General features: G+C 39.3%; 1 protein-coding gene across 2 annotated transcripts; it reads right to left on the reverse strand.

The window, feature by feature from the left end:
* Positions 1 to 1,826: 1,826 nt before the first annotated feature.
* LOC140233415 (uncharacterized) lies at positions 1,827 to 12,590 on the reverse strand. 2 transcript variants are annotated; one of them, XM_072313531.1, is made up of 4 exons: positions 12,394 to 12,590; positions 9,188 to 9,459; positions 6,003 to 6,188; positions 1,827 to 4,920 (listed from the first exon to the last, which is right to left on the reverse strand). In XM_072313531.1, the coding sequence occupies exons 1-4, from the start codon at positions 12,519 to 12,521 to the stop codon at positions 4,391 to 4,393; spliced, it is 1,116 nt and encodes a 371-aa protein (XP_072169632.1). In that variant the 5' UTR covers positions 12,522 to 12,590; the 3' UTR covers positions 1,827 to 4,390. The 2 variants fall into 2 exon arrangements, with proteins under 2 accessions (XP_072169632.1, XP_072169624.1); XM_072313523.1 differs by having other exon boundaries at positions 9,188 to 9,462.
* Between the last annotated feature and the right edge of the window lie 3,953 nt (positions 12,591 to 16,543).

The raw sequence follows: 16,543 nt of genomic DNA on the forward strand, positions 1-16,543 counted from the left end.
GGTAACTCTGTCTTCCCCTTCCCTCCCCAACCCCCCTCCCCCCTCCCCCCCCCCCCCCCCCCCATAGATCCGCTACTGGTCTCGTCCAGTCGTCTTCTCTTTTCAATACCTCTCAATTCTCATATTATCATTTCCAAAGTCAGTTCATGCCCTGAAGGACCAGAGGGTTAAGGTTAATAATATTTATAACCGCCAGCCCCCCCCCCCCCACACACACACACACACTCACACACACACCATTCCTAAGGCGGAAACAACAGATGGAACTTGTAACTTTTGTAATTTCATGGGTGTTGTAAATTTTTTCCTCAATATTTCTTGGATTTTTGTATTCTTTTCTTTCTTTTTTTGAGCTAAAAATTTTGGGCGCTGTGGCCTCTGACACATAATATTGCTGCATTAAACCATAGCCCAGTCAAATCAAGGAGGTTTTATACATGGAGTTCCAACTGGCTGTAATTATTCAAACAGTTGTCAGATTTCTATTGATGTACAAAAGAATTCCACAGGTGCACTTGTGCCTTTGATGATTGATGTTCCAAGCCACCGTCTTGCTGAGCAATCTGAAGATTCATTTTAAATGTTATCATAATGTTGGCCATATTTGCTTATTTGTTTATTAAATGAAATGAAATTTCATTTAATAATAAAGCATGTAAAACAAAAGTCAATTCCATTCAGAAATTTGCGCAAAAGTGTAAATCAGAGCTGTATTATGTGAAAATGTTTAAAACTGTACCTTCCTGGAAAGCTGGTTTTATCACTTTTCCACTTAATTTGCCCAAATGAAACTAATATGTAATAATCTTCAAGTATAATTCTTTATTGATAGATATATCAGATTAATGCCCGCGTATGCCCAGTCGGGTTATTTTCATCTTCATTTCACAGCATATTTCCTCAATTTCTGTTCGCGCATCCTCGTGTCTGTACTACCTACCTTTTATAAGAAGGGATAGCGAAAAGTAATTACCATTACAAAGACATATCTTCCTTTGAAAGTGGCTGGTGATTATGCAATGAGACACGAGTCAATTGTTTTCGTATCGGCGCGGCAGATCCTATTTGGCACATGCTTCAAATACTTTTCGGAGCGGCCGCTTCGAACATAGATCAAAGGGAATAACTCTGTTGTTACTCCCATCTCTTCAACCTCCTTGGTTAAATGGTGATGTTGGATCTGTCATACCAGTATGTGTAGTCACCTCTACTATCAAAACACTGCAGGTTTAAATCTAACTAGTGACTTAGTGGTATTTTTATTTCTGTCAAGATAAGAGATGATAATGATGATATGAATATGAATAGTTATGATAATAAATTATGATACATTATCAGCAAAAATGAAAAAAATGCCCGAATACTTCATTTCCATCTAGAGGGTTCCAAGGTTGATTTCTATTAAAACTGACAAGATGTTGTTTGAAAGAGATTTATACAGGACATTCTCATTGGATAATCTCATCTCTTATAGGTCACAGGTGTGTCTAGAGCAGTCATCCTTTAATTAACACCCTTAAATTGCAACAATCCAAACACATAACAGTCAAGTGCAAAACTTCATCAATATGTAATGGTATTTGCATTTCATGTACTTCTATATTCTCTCCCTCTCTAGCTCTCATACATGCACACTCTTTTATACGCACACATCTTTTTATTGCAGGCACCTCTACCATTTTTACTTTTACTTTAGAGATATGACTCAACTAAATTCTCACTACACTCCCATCCACATCCTCTCAGTTGCTATCAACATTCTGGTTTGAAGGTTCACATCTTTCTGACAACATCAAGCAAGGAACATAATGATTTGTACTCTTGCATCAGAGAGGAAGATTTCATGTTCTATTTCCTTGCAACTATGTATGTACATATACGGTGATCAAGTTCCATCTTACTGCACAGGTATCACAGAACACATAAATGTCCAAGAGAATAGTGGTTTGCCTTTCTCTGTCATTAAAATCTCACTTTCTGAGCTGCAACAGCAACATTTTACTTGATACTGTGCTATACATTGCCCTTTTATGGGGAAGTCCGCTCCGATATCAAAATAATTTGAATGTGGTGACATTTGACAAAAAGCAAATGAAGCAAAACAGTAAAATAAATTACAACAAACATAAATTATACTGTATTTCCACACACAAGCTATTTTCACAAACTTTTACTTGAAAAATAAATAAAATAAAATAACCTGCATATATTTTCTCACGGAGTCTATATTTTGTTTATTTGTTTTAATGACAGGGGCTATTACATTTTATGCCATAAAGCCACACTAAAGTTTCAACCAGATGATTTTTTCAGGTTATTCAGAGAAAAATCGACCCCCATCCATTTTCTGGTGAAGGTGATTATCTAAGATTCAGGACTGAATCAGGAATCACCTCTATGTATTTTGAGCGTGGATAACACATTAGCACTTTGCAGTAAGCGATATCCGTAGAGATCTGATGAGGAGATAATCTATGTTTGAAATTATTGGAGAAAAAATACACATAGAAAAAATGTTACAGTTGAGACCCATTTATATAATGATATACATTATACAGATTATGATAATGTTTTGTTTGAATTAGCTTCATACATTGCCTGAGTTCCAGTTAAAAAAGGCAAATAATAAAAGCCTTTAATCAGCAAAATTACTGAAAGAACTAAGCTCAGCCTGGAGTTTAACATAAACAAGGTTCCCCTGCACTCCAGCAAGTCAGCATGTGCTTAGTTGAGCTGTACAGAGTATGCAATACAGTCAACAAGTTAATTACATCACATGTGCATTTCAACACAGCATTGTAAAGTGCTTTTGAATTTGAAGTTAAAACACAAGACTAAACAAAAATTAGAAACTTCCCAATCATTATCTTTGCTATGATGGACACTTTTGAATAGATCTCATTATATGCTTGTGATAGCCTTTAGGTCAAAATTTCAAGTTTGATATCTCTGTTACAGAATTCCTCATTTATCTAGTTTTGTGGGCAATTGTTTTTAGAATTTTAGATTTTAGAATTGCTTGAGATGGGTCTCTTCAATTTCTTGAGGTTGTTAATGACTCTACTGGTGAATCAATCAAAGGCTCTTGATCATGTCAGATTCTGCTGTATGCCAATTTCCAAAGGCTGCATAGGTCTATTTAGTGAATTCCTTCTTCTCCCTTGTGAGTCAGTACCTGAGGAGCCTTGTTCACACTTAACTTTAGGAAACTGTTTGGCCCAAAATGGCTGTTGGTTAGTTTCAAAGCTTTTCTGATGGACAGTTGAGAATCATGTTCATAGAAGTTGTTAATACCTGTCTACCCATCTTATAGTGTTTTGCCTATATGTATCTCCTTTCTGTGCTTCAAAAACATATTTCTCCAGATAAGACCTCAAACAGCAATACATTGGAGTTCAAGTTTGATGGCATAGATAAGATAATTCACATTACCACTACACTCAATCAGCAATGGTAAATATCAGATCCTTCATGTTACCAATACACTCAATCAGCAACACACTGGAGTTCAAGTTTGATGGAATAGATCAGATCTTTCAGGTTACCAATACACTCAATCAGCAATAAACTGGAGTTCAAATTTGATGGTAAAGATCAGATCCTTCATGTTACCACTACACTCAATCAGCAATACACTGGAGTTCAAGTTTGATGGAATAGATCACATCTTTCAGGTTACCAATACACTCAATCAGCAATACACTGGAGTTCAAGTTTGATGATAAAGATCAGATCCTTCATGTTACCACTACACTCAATCAGCAATAAACTGGAATTCAAGTCTGATTGCATAGATCAGATCCTTCATGTTACCACTACACTCAATCAGCAATACACTGGAGTTCAAGTTTGATGGTAAAGATCAGATCCTTTATGTTACCACTACACTCAATCACCAATACACTGGAATTCAAGTCTGATTGCATAGATCAGATCCTTCATGTTACTACTACACTCAATCAGCAATACACCGGAGTTCAAGTTTGATGGTAAAGATCAGATCCTTCATGTTACCACTATACTCAATCAGCAATACACTGGAATTCAAGTCTGATTACATAGATCAGATCCTTCACGTTACTACTACTCTCAATCAGCAATACACTGGAGTTCAGGTTTGATGGCAAAGATTCAGATCCTTCATGTTACCACTATACTCAATCAGCAATACACTGGAATTCAAGTTTGATGGCATAGATAAGATCCTTCACATTACCGCTACACTCAATCAGCAATACACTGGAGCTCCACTCCCCTATCAATCCATGCACCAAAGTGGTAAGCTGGCTTTGACATAGGTCCTGAGGAACAGTGGTCCTCCAAACCTTCTACAGAGGTCATTATTATTGTATCATAGACACTGTACGTATACTCATCTCATCAAAAGATACTATGCAGTACTTGTTTCTTTTGTCTCATTCTGCTCACCCTTTTTCCTATAAACAGTAACCACTTTAATGTTACTCAACCATCTACGCATAGATGGAACGGAAGGAAGGGTAAAAATTCCCTGGCAATATTCATATGCACGGTGACTTTGGTGATAGAGTGATAATGCCACAACCTTATCAGTATGAGTCCAGCGTCTTCCTCTTGCTCGTTTACGTCTTGCTGCATTTTTCAACTGTGAAGCGAAAAAAGACAGTGATGTTCCTTCCAGATATTCCCCTGCTTGTTTGATGAGATCAGATACTTTGGGGCGCTTTTCAGCTTTCTTTCTCGTTGATTGTTCTGATGGTTTTGCTCTTTTTTTCTTGATAGAAGAGGTACGCTGTCGTTCTTTCTTTTGGGGTCTGCAGTAATTTCCACGAGGTGTTTGAGTAGTGCGAGAGCGAGTGAGAGGTTTACGCTTTGAGGATTGTTTGGAAAGGCAGTATAAATGGTCATGTCCAAATGAATGAGTGTCTTTCTCAACTGTAGCTGTGAAAACGAAAAGCAGAAATACATATAATAAAGCATGATTCAATGATATTCTAACAAAACCATATTATAACCATAACTTGATGTTGTTATTCCAATCATTAGATTCAATCACAGAATCAATTACTAAATGTTCAAAAACTGAAGGTCAACTTTGTCGTAATTCAAATATTGAGGTTGTCTACTGTATACCCCATATATTTAGCAAATCTAAGTTTTTTGCCAGTCAGGACTTCCAGACAATTTGGGGAGTGGTTAATTTGCAATTGTGGAATACATTATTGAACGGAGAAATGTATGCATGCACATCACACTCATGTCGGGATCAGAGTTAATATTTTTGTGTGTTCTTAAATTCATGAAGGGCACCTGACTCGCAAAATTCGTGAAAACAAAACACCTCGTGAAATATTCAGCGTTTACAGTACTGCATACGCCGAATATTTTGCAAGGTTTTTATCTTTGCGAATTTTGCAAGTCAGGTGCTATTCGTGAAATTTAAGACACCCAAACATATCGACTCTGATCCCAATGTGGATGTGACGTACGCGTGTACACTTTGTACATTTCTCCGTTCAGTACAAAACTCCACAATCGCAAATTTAACAACTTGCGAAATCATTGGACATTCCCGATTCGCGAAAATTTAGACTCGCAAAATATATGGCGTATAGAGTAGTTACATAGATCAGATAACTTAAGATTACTATAATCAGATATTTCATGGATTTTTGTGAGAAGTAAAATTTGAAACATAAATTTCATTCAAATGGAATATATGAAACCCATTACAGGCAATGACTGGTTGTGCTCAAGTTAAACAAAATGAATAAAGGAGGATACAAAAAATACATTTAACATGAGAAAGATTTAAAACAAAATAAATGTCAATGTTCAACTGAATTTGATTTGAACAGGATAGAACTGCTTTTCAATGATATACCTCTATAAGTGATCACATGTCATGGGATTTCTTTCCTCTCACAATTCTACAAGAAGAAAATGACATGATATCTATCAAATATGCACACTTCCTTCTTCCCAGGGAGGTAAATACATTCTATTAATGCAAATAGATTTACCTGTTTGCTTGTTGGTATCATTAACTACAGACTGTGAGGTTTCTGCTTCCCTGCTGAGTAAATTGGGTGGAGTAGCACTCTCTGGAGGACTTGGTTTACAGATGGTTGGAACAGCATTCCTATTCAGCTGATCCTCGGTCTGTGTGTTTGAGAGCTGATCCTCGGTCTGTGTGTTTGAGAGCTGGCCTGATTTGAAATGTTCAAAATGTACAGTAAACATTCACAGTCACATTCAAAGTCACATTCAAAATATAATAGGAATATATCTAATGTATGTTACATTCAATGAACGAAGAGTGTGAACAAAGTAAAATAAGCTGAGAAAGGAGAGTAAGGAGAGTACCAAATATCGAGCATTTAAGAAAACCAAAACCCAACGAGCAATGTGGATTGAGTGAAAGCAGCACCATTAGTACAACACATCAGTGAAGGTTTGAGGAAAATCAGACAATCGATACAAAAGTTATAAATTTTAAAGTTTTGGTGTTGTAATGACTGGATAAGGAGACTACTAGAGAACATGATGTCATGTGTGGACAATAACATAAAGAAAATATCATAAAGGGAAATCCACCAAAAAAAAAAAAAAACCATTTTTCATGAAAATTACACATTCCATCAACTTGAGACTGACATTTGTTAAGGATAGCAACTATTCCCCCTGCTTTCTGAAAGCAGTTAGTCAAGTGCTAAAAGAAGCTGTTAAAAAAAAAAAAAAATTCACAAATACAGCTATAGTGAATGGTCATGGTTGCAATGGTACATGATTTCGCACGAGGTGAAAGATAAAGGTACCGTACTCAACTCAATAAGACAAAGCCGAGTCGACTGGTGTACCTCCCTTTCATTCAGTGTAAAATCATGTTCCATAGCACAAGTAAAGACTACACTACTTGTTGTATACAACACCAGTGTTCAAGCGTTGCTGCCAGTAAAAATAGACACATGGCTCTCTACCAATGAGACTCCAGGATTCTCTCGACCCGACAATGAAACCTTTACCTGAATGCCACATAATGAGCAATCAACCAATTGGAGAGAGTTACATTCTTTGTAGGTGTTGTATAAAACAAACTATTAATGTTCAATTAAATCCAATTTGAACTGGATAGATTCAATTCTGAACTGAATTTGAACTGGATAGATGTACTTTTAAATGATTTGTTTTCTAAACCCTGGTGATAAAAGGAGTTGAAAAGATAAGTACATGTACATGTATTGTGAACGGACAGTCAATGCATGTCCGTCTATTTCCAAGTTGCAGATGTACAATCATACATTGTTGGTATGAGATGAGTAGGGTAGGGGCACAGGAAATAGAATCAACATACCACCATTAGTGACTTTTCCAGCATTGAATGGAGAGAAAGACGTGTAGGAATTTCTAGCCTTCACTTTTATGAAAATAATTGTCTTGTACACTTTCTTCTCACAAAAGAGATACTGTAAATACAAATCTATTAATGTAAGCTGGCTTACTGCTTTGCTGCTTGGTATCATTTGAAACAGACTGTGAGGGTTTCTGCCTCCCTTTCAAGTGACATTCATGGACTAACACTCACTGCCGGAATTTTCCATGATTTACAATGTATATTGTAGAAGTGATAATGTTAAAGGACAAGTTCACCTTCATAAACATAAGGATTGAGAGAATGTAGCAATATTAGTAGAACACATCAGTGAAAGTTTGAAGAAAATTGGACGATCGATGCAAAAGTTATGAATTTTAAAAATTTTTGTGATGGAACCGCTGGATGAGGAGACTACTAAGGCTCGTGATGTCATATGAGTACAACAGTATAAAGAAAATGTAAAGAAAATTCAACATATATTCACTTTTTTCGCATAATAAAAAAGCACTTCACTTATCTGTTTCTAAAGGCAATGGGAATAATATTACCCATAACATATGTCAGTAACGAGTCTAGGGAATGTGTACTTTTTTCAAAAGATGAAATTTTGTGAAATTCTCTTTATATTTTCCTTATATTGTTGTACGCATGTGACATCGCATGTGACATCATACACTGCAGTAGTCTTCTCATCCAGCGGTGACTGCACAAAAACCTAAAAAATTCATAACTTTTGAACGGATTGTCCGATTTTCCTCAAACTTTCAATGATTGTTCTACTAATATTGCTACATTCTCTCAATCCTTACGTTAATGAAGGTGAACTTGTCCTTTAAGGGATATCTATCCTCTCATAGTTCGAAGAACATGATATCTATGTACACTTGTTTCTTACAAGGGAGGTAAATAATCTATTAATGCAAATAGTCTTACCTCTTTACTGTTGGTATCATTTAATACAGCTTGTGGAGTTTTTATTTAATCTTCCTTTTGAGTGATCTGCCTGAATTTACATTCTTTGGAGGATTGGGTAAACAGCATTATAAAATGGGTTCAAGAACGTAGCCAATAGGAAGCGCTGAAATGAGTCACGTGGGCTTTGATTACTTTAGTACCATTGCACTGCAGTACCAGTGCGCACTCAATCAGTCGTTACAAGTGCGTCGCGCGCTACTACACGCGCTGTCAATACCTGTAAACATACACCAAGGGTACTTCTAGTTCGGGCTGCGTATGCCGGCCGGCCTTTCTTGTGTGCATAACATAATAGTGGCGTACGTATACAGTACTCTTATACGTACAGTACTTACATGTGCGGGATTTCCGAGTGCGACGTGCTTGACTCGACTCTCTCGAGCGAGTGCTACATGTAGCTGACTGGACTATTGACCTACAAAGGTACGTGAAAATGCTGTTAGTTTTCGACCCATTTTATAAAACAAATGATGCACAGGATTATTTCGTGGCGTTAGTGGAGACGCAGCTCACTCTCGGGTATTTACAATGTAAATACCCTCGAGTGCGCTACGCCTACACTAACGCACTCTATCCTGTGCATCATTTGTATATTACTATTGAACCGATCCTCAGTTTGCAAGTTGGAGAAATTGCCTGGTTCTACGTGTTCAGAATAGAGTTGACAAAAGTCATTAGAACATAAATTTTCTTATGAAATGCCTTTCCATGATTCATCTCTGTAGAAGTTATAAGATGTCAATGCAATTGCTATCTTTTCAAAATTCCAATATAAATGAATGCCAATCTACTTACATCTGTTTTTTACAAGGGGAAGAAAATATGTTAGAGCAGACTTGTGTAATGCAAATGGCTTACCTTCTTGCGAATTTGTATCATTCAGTACAGCTTGAGGGGTTTCTGAGCTCCCTTTGACTAACCAGCGTGGATTACCCCTCTTTGGAGGATTGGTTGTTTTAAAGATAGTTGGAACGGCATTCCAATTTAGACGATTCTTGGTCTTCTTGTTGGAGAACTGGCTTGTTTCAAAGTGTTCAGAACACAGTCGGCAGTTGTTTGAGAGGTACAATGGAGTGTCCCCGAACTTGAGTAACAGATCATTGCGGCCAGTATTCTGGATCCACTTCAGACTTCTGAATACAAATTGAAAGAAGGGAAGACTTAAATCACGATGCTTTTTCCTACTCACACTCAATTTCTCAAGACGTCAGGGAACCAACATGTTCACATAAAAAAAAAAAAAAAATGCTCCGAGACATACATCTGTATTGACTAGTAATGAATACTATCATTTCAATTTCAAGAACATGAAGTGACCCAGGGGCATTGCACTCACCTGAGCACCGCAAGTTCATGTTTCACATAAAAGCAGGTTTGCAATTCCATTTTTTACATTATAAGCAGAAACAAGGCTATCTGTACTAACAAGCATGCCAATTTTTTTTTTTAATTCACTGAGGAAAGTTTTGATGTACCAGTAATGATTATTCATGTAAATACGTGTACATGTAATAATCTTTATGAATAAGGATTGCCAGCACATCCACCTGACAACCATCAAACCGAAAGTGTTTATTGAAGGTCATTTCCCTAAATGGGCACCACAGCAGTGTCTATCACAGACTTTTGTCTGTCTCTGAAGGAGAACCATGAAAGCAAAAAAAAAAAAAATCTTGTCTACCGGTAAGTCTCTGCATAAGTATGCATCTTCTTCATCTCTGCCTCCTTCAATCCTGGAAATTTTTGGGGGAATGGACTGTACTATAAGTGCCATGAATATGATGATTGATAAATTCTACAACTTAGGTGTGAGTAAAAAATTAGAGTTTTTTTTTTCTTTTAATTTAAGTGATAAGTCTTGTGCACTCAGATTTATTCAGAATTTTAAAATATGTACAAAATTTAGTAGGGTGTCTACATGTAAGACTAGGGAAAGGGGTACAGAGGGGAAGGGTTTGGGAGGGGGTATCCCCTCCCAATAAAGCAAGAGAGATTTTGCAATTGATGATCTTGTGCACACTTTGTTGAGTGAAATCATGTTCACACGAAGTCAAGCCTCAAGGTGCTTTGCTACTTCACCCTGCTCAGACCAATCCTGGAATAAGGAAGCATAATCTGGGATCCCTTCCCCCATGCAAACATCATGAAGCTGATGGAAATGATTCAGAGAAGGCATGCACGCTTTGTCTGCAATGACCATCACAGAACAAGCAGTGTCACAGCCACGCTTCACAAACTTCAATGGCCATCCCGGCAAGAAAAAAGAGGGCAGGCAAAGGTTGCAGTGATGTTCAGCATTAAGAACTCCATGATACCCATCCCTGCGGCAGTTCTGACTCCATAGCTACCTCCTTCAAAAAGGGGCCATGACCTGAAATTTCAAGTACCATTTGCAAGAACACAAGATCTCCAAAGACGTTTCTGCACAGATGCAACCAGGCTTTGGAACTCATTACCCCAGGCAGCCGTCCCCTGTGGCTATACATATGTACCTCTCTGTCAAGGTAGGTACTCAAGATCCAGCTCCGTTGGCGTTAAGACACCGATGCCTGATTTTTTAGCTGCACATAATTCCATGTAGACTTTTCTTAATCCAGATACTGTATTGAGTGTATATTATTATGCCTGCACAGCACATCAGTACAAAAATACACCCAACGGTGGCCTGTTCTTACGATATAGTGAAGAAGAAGAAGAAGAAGAAGAAGAAAACATTTAAAAGTATTCATTAAATGCTACTCGATATTACGTTATGGAAATGATAAAACAAAGGTTGATTGATATGAAAGGGAGAGGTTTCATGCACGTGCATACAATATATATATTGGCATACTTGTGAAATACGCCCCACCACTGCGTGTCCGTACTAATACCATACGGCGACTTGCCTGTTTATACTCGTGAATTCAGCCCCACCGTGTGGCGTTCATCAGTAGATAAAGCACGGCAGTGGGGCTTTCTTCCACAGTATAATACTCGTGAATGCAGCCCCACCAAACGGCGTTTACGCGAGATTGATACAGCGGTGGGGCCGATTTCCACAGCCTAGCATCTTTCGTCCTCCCTTTCTCCCGTTTTTTCTTTGGTCTGCAACATTTTATTCTCGGAAGGACTCCCTAATGTCCCTTGACTAATTTAACGGCCAATTTAACCATAACTACAACCCCACCTAACCCTAACTAAATTTAAACCCTAGCCCTAAACCTAACGCGCACTGCGGTGGGGCCTACAGCTCTGTATTTGACGATTTTGCCCAATATCCACACAATTTTTTTTCATTGTTATTTCCGCCTTCCAAATTCCCTGTCCAAATCTTGGGAGGGGGGGGGGGCAACCACCCCTTCCTCCTCTCCCCCCCCCCCCCCCACCCCGGCTACCGCCTACGCTGGTGCAGGGATATCTATGTTCCTTGTAGTAGTACTTAGTAGCCCGACCAGATGCTGTGCTTCGCTATTTTAACAGCGATCCAGCGACTGGGCTGTGTATAATTGAAATTTAGTAATGTTCCGTGGAGATTGGGTCTAGCTAACCTAGTTACTAACCGTGGGCGTTAGACTAGTCTAGGGCCTAACAGTTACAGTAAAATTTTAGTATAGACGGGTCTACCTAAATTTACTAAGTTTACATCTGGCTTCATGGAATTGGAATCTCCTCCTGCCTATACAAAAGTCTAAAAAAGGTGATGGAAGACTCCTCCGGATAGACGGATTTTTCTGTCTTAGAATCTCGTAGTAGCTACATACATAGGCTTGCAACGTTTTAGTTCTTATACATATTAGTAGAACTCAGCTACCTATATAGCGATATGCCAGCCCGATCGGACACCGCACAGTGCCCGCTCCCGTGCCGAGCCGTGTGTCGCGTCGCGACCGACCCAGCACAGCATGCAGCAGCAGTACTACTAGTTAGCTGGTGTGGTGGTAGGCTAACCGCACCAGCGACCCCGAACCGTAGCTCCCCGCGCCTGGGTTAGTGGTAGGCAGGCCTACTACTGCACTGGTACCTAACGTTATAGCGACAGGATTGTGTACACACTGGAGTAACAGCAACCAGCAATCACTCACCTTTCGGGGTCCCTAGGAAATCTAAAAAATGACAGATCTGGCCGCTTGCATTGACGATTTCTGCAGTGGATTGCCGAACAATAAGCAGTACTCTTCGAACAAGCTTTCTTTGGTGGAGACGACGCCATAACTACCTTTAAACTAAAGTAAACTCCGAGCTTGGACGCTTGTCGAAATTAACGAAATCACGGAATGAAATTTGCTTCCTAAAATGGCGTCGCCAGCTAGCGCGAACTGAACTCTGCGCCCGCCCCGCGCGTGCCCCCACCCCATCCATCCCATTTCACATCTCCCCAAGTCTGGCTTCCAGACCGACTGGATGTGCATGACATTGCGGTATTGACCGATTCGGGTTCGTTGAGGGCAGCAGACATTTTACGGCACAGGGCGCAGCCATAGTGGGTGTATCAGCCGACCCCCCCTGCTCTCCCCCACCCCCGGGCAACATGTTTACACGCACTTGTAACAAAGGTTCGCGCACTAGCAAGCATTCGCGCACTCAGTACGAGACGCCTATTGGCTAAAGAAGTTTTTCATTCTGCGCGTGTGCTAATGTGGGGAGAGGGGTGGGGGAGTGTGGAGGGGGGGTCGGCTGATACACCCACTATGGCTGCGCCCATGCCAAAAATACACATAGCGCGTCACAGAATCGGTCAATAGCGCACCGTGTGCGACCGAGAGGGCGCTCGCTGGTCTGACTTCAGTCGAAACGGAGATGACTTTCCTCTTTTAAAAAATCTTTGCTTTGTACACCGGGAGGAGGGGGAGGGGGGGGGGGGGGGGGGGGGGAGGGAGGGGCATTTTTTTTAATGATAAATAGTAAATTAGGGCCAGAAAAAAAAGGTGCATGGTCAAGCTTTTTTTATTTTTGTTTTTGTTTTGTGTGTGTGTGTGTGTGTGTGTGTGTGTGTGTTGTACCAGGTAAGGTTTTTTTTTTTTGGTTATTGTTGTTGTTATTTTAAAGATCGAAAGAAGAGAGAGAGAGAGAAATGGGGTTATTGTTTTCTTTTTTGGTTATTGTTTTTCTTTTTGCTTGTCAGCTGAAAAAAAAACGCAGGGGGAAGTTGCAGCGGAAAGTTGCGCTGAACTCCCCCACCCCATTTTAAAAAAGTGGCGCCGGCCATGCCTCTGGGGATAAACGACTTTATTTGCTTGCTTTGTAACAAATTTTCTCAACAATGCTATCTATATGTTACGAAAAATCTTTGAATTTCTTTGCTGTCAGTGGCAGATCCAGGGAGGACCCCACCTGGCACATGCGAGAAATAAAAAGAAAAAAAATGGGTGACCGGTGCATGCACCCCTCCCCCCCCCACCCCCCTTACGGAATTCCTGGAAAACGCCCCTTGTTAATTTGTGAGAAATGTTCAGTAGGTAAGAAAATGGGACCAACTCCTCGACCACTTTGAAGAAATATGTGAATCTCAGGACCTAGCGTCTCAAGGCAAGAGTTATAGGCTAGTTCAAGTTTCTCCCTCATCTGGGTGACACAGCCTGGAAGTATATAGTGTGGGAGGTCAATAGCCCTACCTACATATTTATGTTGTGTTTTTCTCTATAAAGCATTCATGGTCTTTATGTATTAGATCGTACACAAGCACCATACTCTAGGATTGACCGGCCGTACCAGCTGGTGCAACTTAAATTGTTCTCTTGCAGTTTTCAGGGCAAGAATTGATGTTTCAAGAACTTTCTGCGTAGAATGCAAGTCATTGCATTTGCCTTTTTTTCCACTACTTGTGATGTGATGGGACCACTTGTAGTGGGACTGAGGTATGGGTGCTGAGATGTGTGCTTCAAGATGTGTCCGTTTGATAGAAATAATTTGGCATCAATGCTCATAACTCAAGATTCAAGATTCAAGATAATTTATTGTCATGTATAAAATATACATAAAATTTGTTTTCGGACATACATAAAGATGCATAAATGAAAGAATATAAATAATGAAAATAACTTAACATGAGTTTTATACCATACATACATAAAATACATACATTTAATACAAAAAAATTAAAAATATTGCATTGAATGTATACAATGAAGAGGGAAGAGAAAGGCTAGGAGGACAGGAGAAGAATATTAGCGTATAATATGCATTTTTTTTTTCTTCGTCCCATCGCCCCACCCAGGCACTTCCATATGCCGGAGCACTCCTCCAGTTGAGACTTTAACACATGTTCTATACATACCACCACTACCCCCCCCCCCCCACACTCTCACAGAATACACTTTCACACACACCCACACACACGCACACACGCACACACACCACACCCGCGAGTTACACCCATATAAACTTACACATACACACACACATACACCAAAACTATCACCTAATCAACATGAAAGAGCACTCTCGCACACAAAAAGCCTGGGCAAGGATAGGAGACAGTAAATTATCTCAAAGAGAATTTGCTGCGCAACAAAGGATAAAAAGACAGAGACATTCGTACAACATACTAAAATAAACCAGGCAGTGTAACATGTTCCAAATGCTCAATAATGTTATCATATTTGTATTTTGTTTAAAAGTTCTCTTAATTCTTTTTTCTTCTTTCCTTTTTTGCATATGTTCCAGTAACAAATACAATGTATAGTAAATTAACAATATTTAATCACAAAATCTAAAACATTCAGTTCAGTCATAGGTCATAGGGTTGGCAAAACATGCAGCTCCAAACTTCCCAGGTCTACTGTTATCTCATCCACAGTTACACTGCTACTGTTTACATATTTGTGTACAATTACTTTGCAATGAGTCAAAAATATGTAACAATTCAACATAACTAACGAACAATACAATTATCATCAAGTGCACACATACTGGACTTTCACACCACAAATACATTGCACAAGGGGTAGTTAAGCTCAACACATACAGTATGTAGGTAGGTCAAAGCCCTGCTTGGGCCGAGTCATCTGGCACTTGTCCATACGACTCATGAATCATGAATCATTAAAACACTTCACATATTTTAAACATGAGACCATGTACTATAAATGAACAAAAAACATAACCTCATCTATTAAATCTACTATTGAAAGCTTTACATGCTGCGATCAGAAATGACCGTCTGAACCTCTCCGTCTTTACTTTTGGAAGTCTAATTCTACCTGTGTTTACAGTCACCTCATCATGAAGCGGATGTGATTCATCTTTCATTACAATATCAAGTCTAGACAAAAAAGCTGATTGTACAATGTCCTCTAAATGTTGCACAGGCATTCCTATAATTTTACTGGCTTGTGATACAGCCCTTGCCAGTTTGGACTTATTTTTCTCTGTTAGACTACTAAGCCATGCTACTGAAGAGAAGCACATGACAGACTGTATAACACTTTGATAGAACAGAGCAAGTGTTTGACTCTTCACATTAAATGACCTGAGTTTTCTAAGGAAATACAATCGCTGGTTTCCTTTTGACTGAATTTTCTTAGTACAATGTATTTGCATCCCACCTTAGTTTATCGTCTATAATATTGTTCCAAGGTATTTGTACTCTGACACCTGTTCTATGGTATCTCCCCCAATGGAAATCCTCTCATGATTGTCTTTACCAGTTTTACCAAAATCAAAAATAACTTGGCTTTTGTCAGCATTGAACCTCATTTCCAGTCAGATGCCTAGCTACACACTAAACAATGTGATTTACAAAAAGAAGTATTTGGGACTTGACAGTATTTGGTAGGTTATATTATTATGTGGCACAAGAATAGTAACGGCCCGAGAACAGTGTTATGGATCTCCTGAGGCGACGTCAAAAATATTGATTTTTCTATTGGTTTTGTTTTTGTTTTTGGCATGTTTCATTTCCTTCCCAGAATATTAACGAACTCTAACGACAAAAGGAGTATACTATAGGAGCAGATTTACGTAGCTGGACGGTCCTGCAGCAGACGACCTTCAGCAAAGGGCATTTTGTACAAGGACTACAGTTGGTAAAGGGGTATGGAAACCAGACTATCTCACCTTCAGTTCACTTTACTTGCCTGCGCCTCCTGCCTTATCCTAGCGCGCGCTTGACGTGGGCTTGTTGTGCGATACTAGTATATGCTGCGCACGTACGATCGCGCACCGCTGCCGCACACATAAGAGATATAGTAAATCCGATATGTTTTATACAGGCAAAATTATACTTGTACAGGT

This window comes from Diadema setosum, chromosome 1 (genome assembly GCF_964275005.1).
Source record: "Diadema setosum chromosome 1, eeDiaSeto1, whole genome shotgun sequence".
Lineage (NCBI taxonomy): Eukaryota > Metazoa > Echinodermata > Echinoidea > Diadematoida > Diadematidae > Diadema > Diadema setosum.

What these genes read in the sequence shown, in the direction of transcription:
- LOC140233415 (XM_072313523.1), bottom strand. Translation starts at nt 12,521, where the DNA reads ATGGCGTCGTCTCCACCAAAGAAAGCTTGTTCGAAGAGTACTGCTTAT. An exon ending in TTTCCTAGGGACCCCGAAAG is followed by an intron (nt 9,463 to 12,393) that starts GTGAGTGATTGC and finishes ATTTGTATTCAG; the next exon opens with AAGTCTGAAGTGGATCCAGA. An exon ending in TGATACAAATTCGCAAGAAG is followed by an intron (nt 6,189 to 9,187) that starts GTAAGCCATTTG and finishes ATTTCAAATCAG; the next exon opens with GCCAGCTCTCAAACACACAG.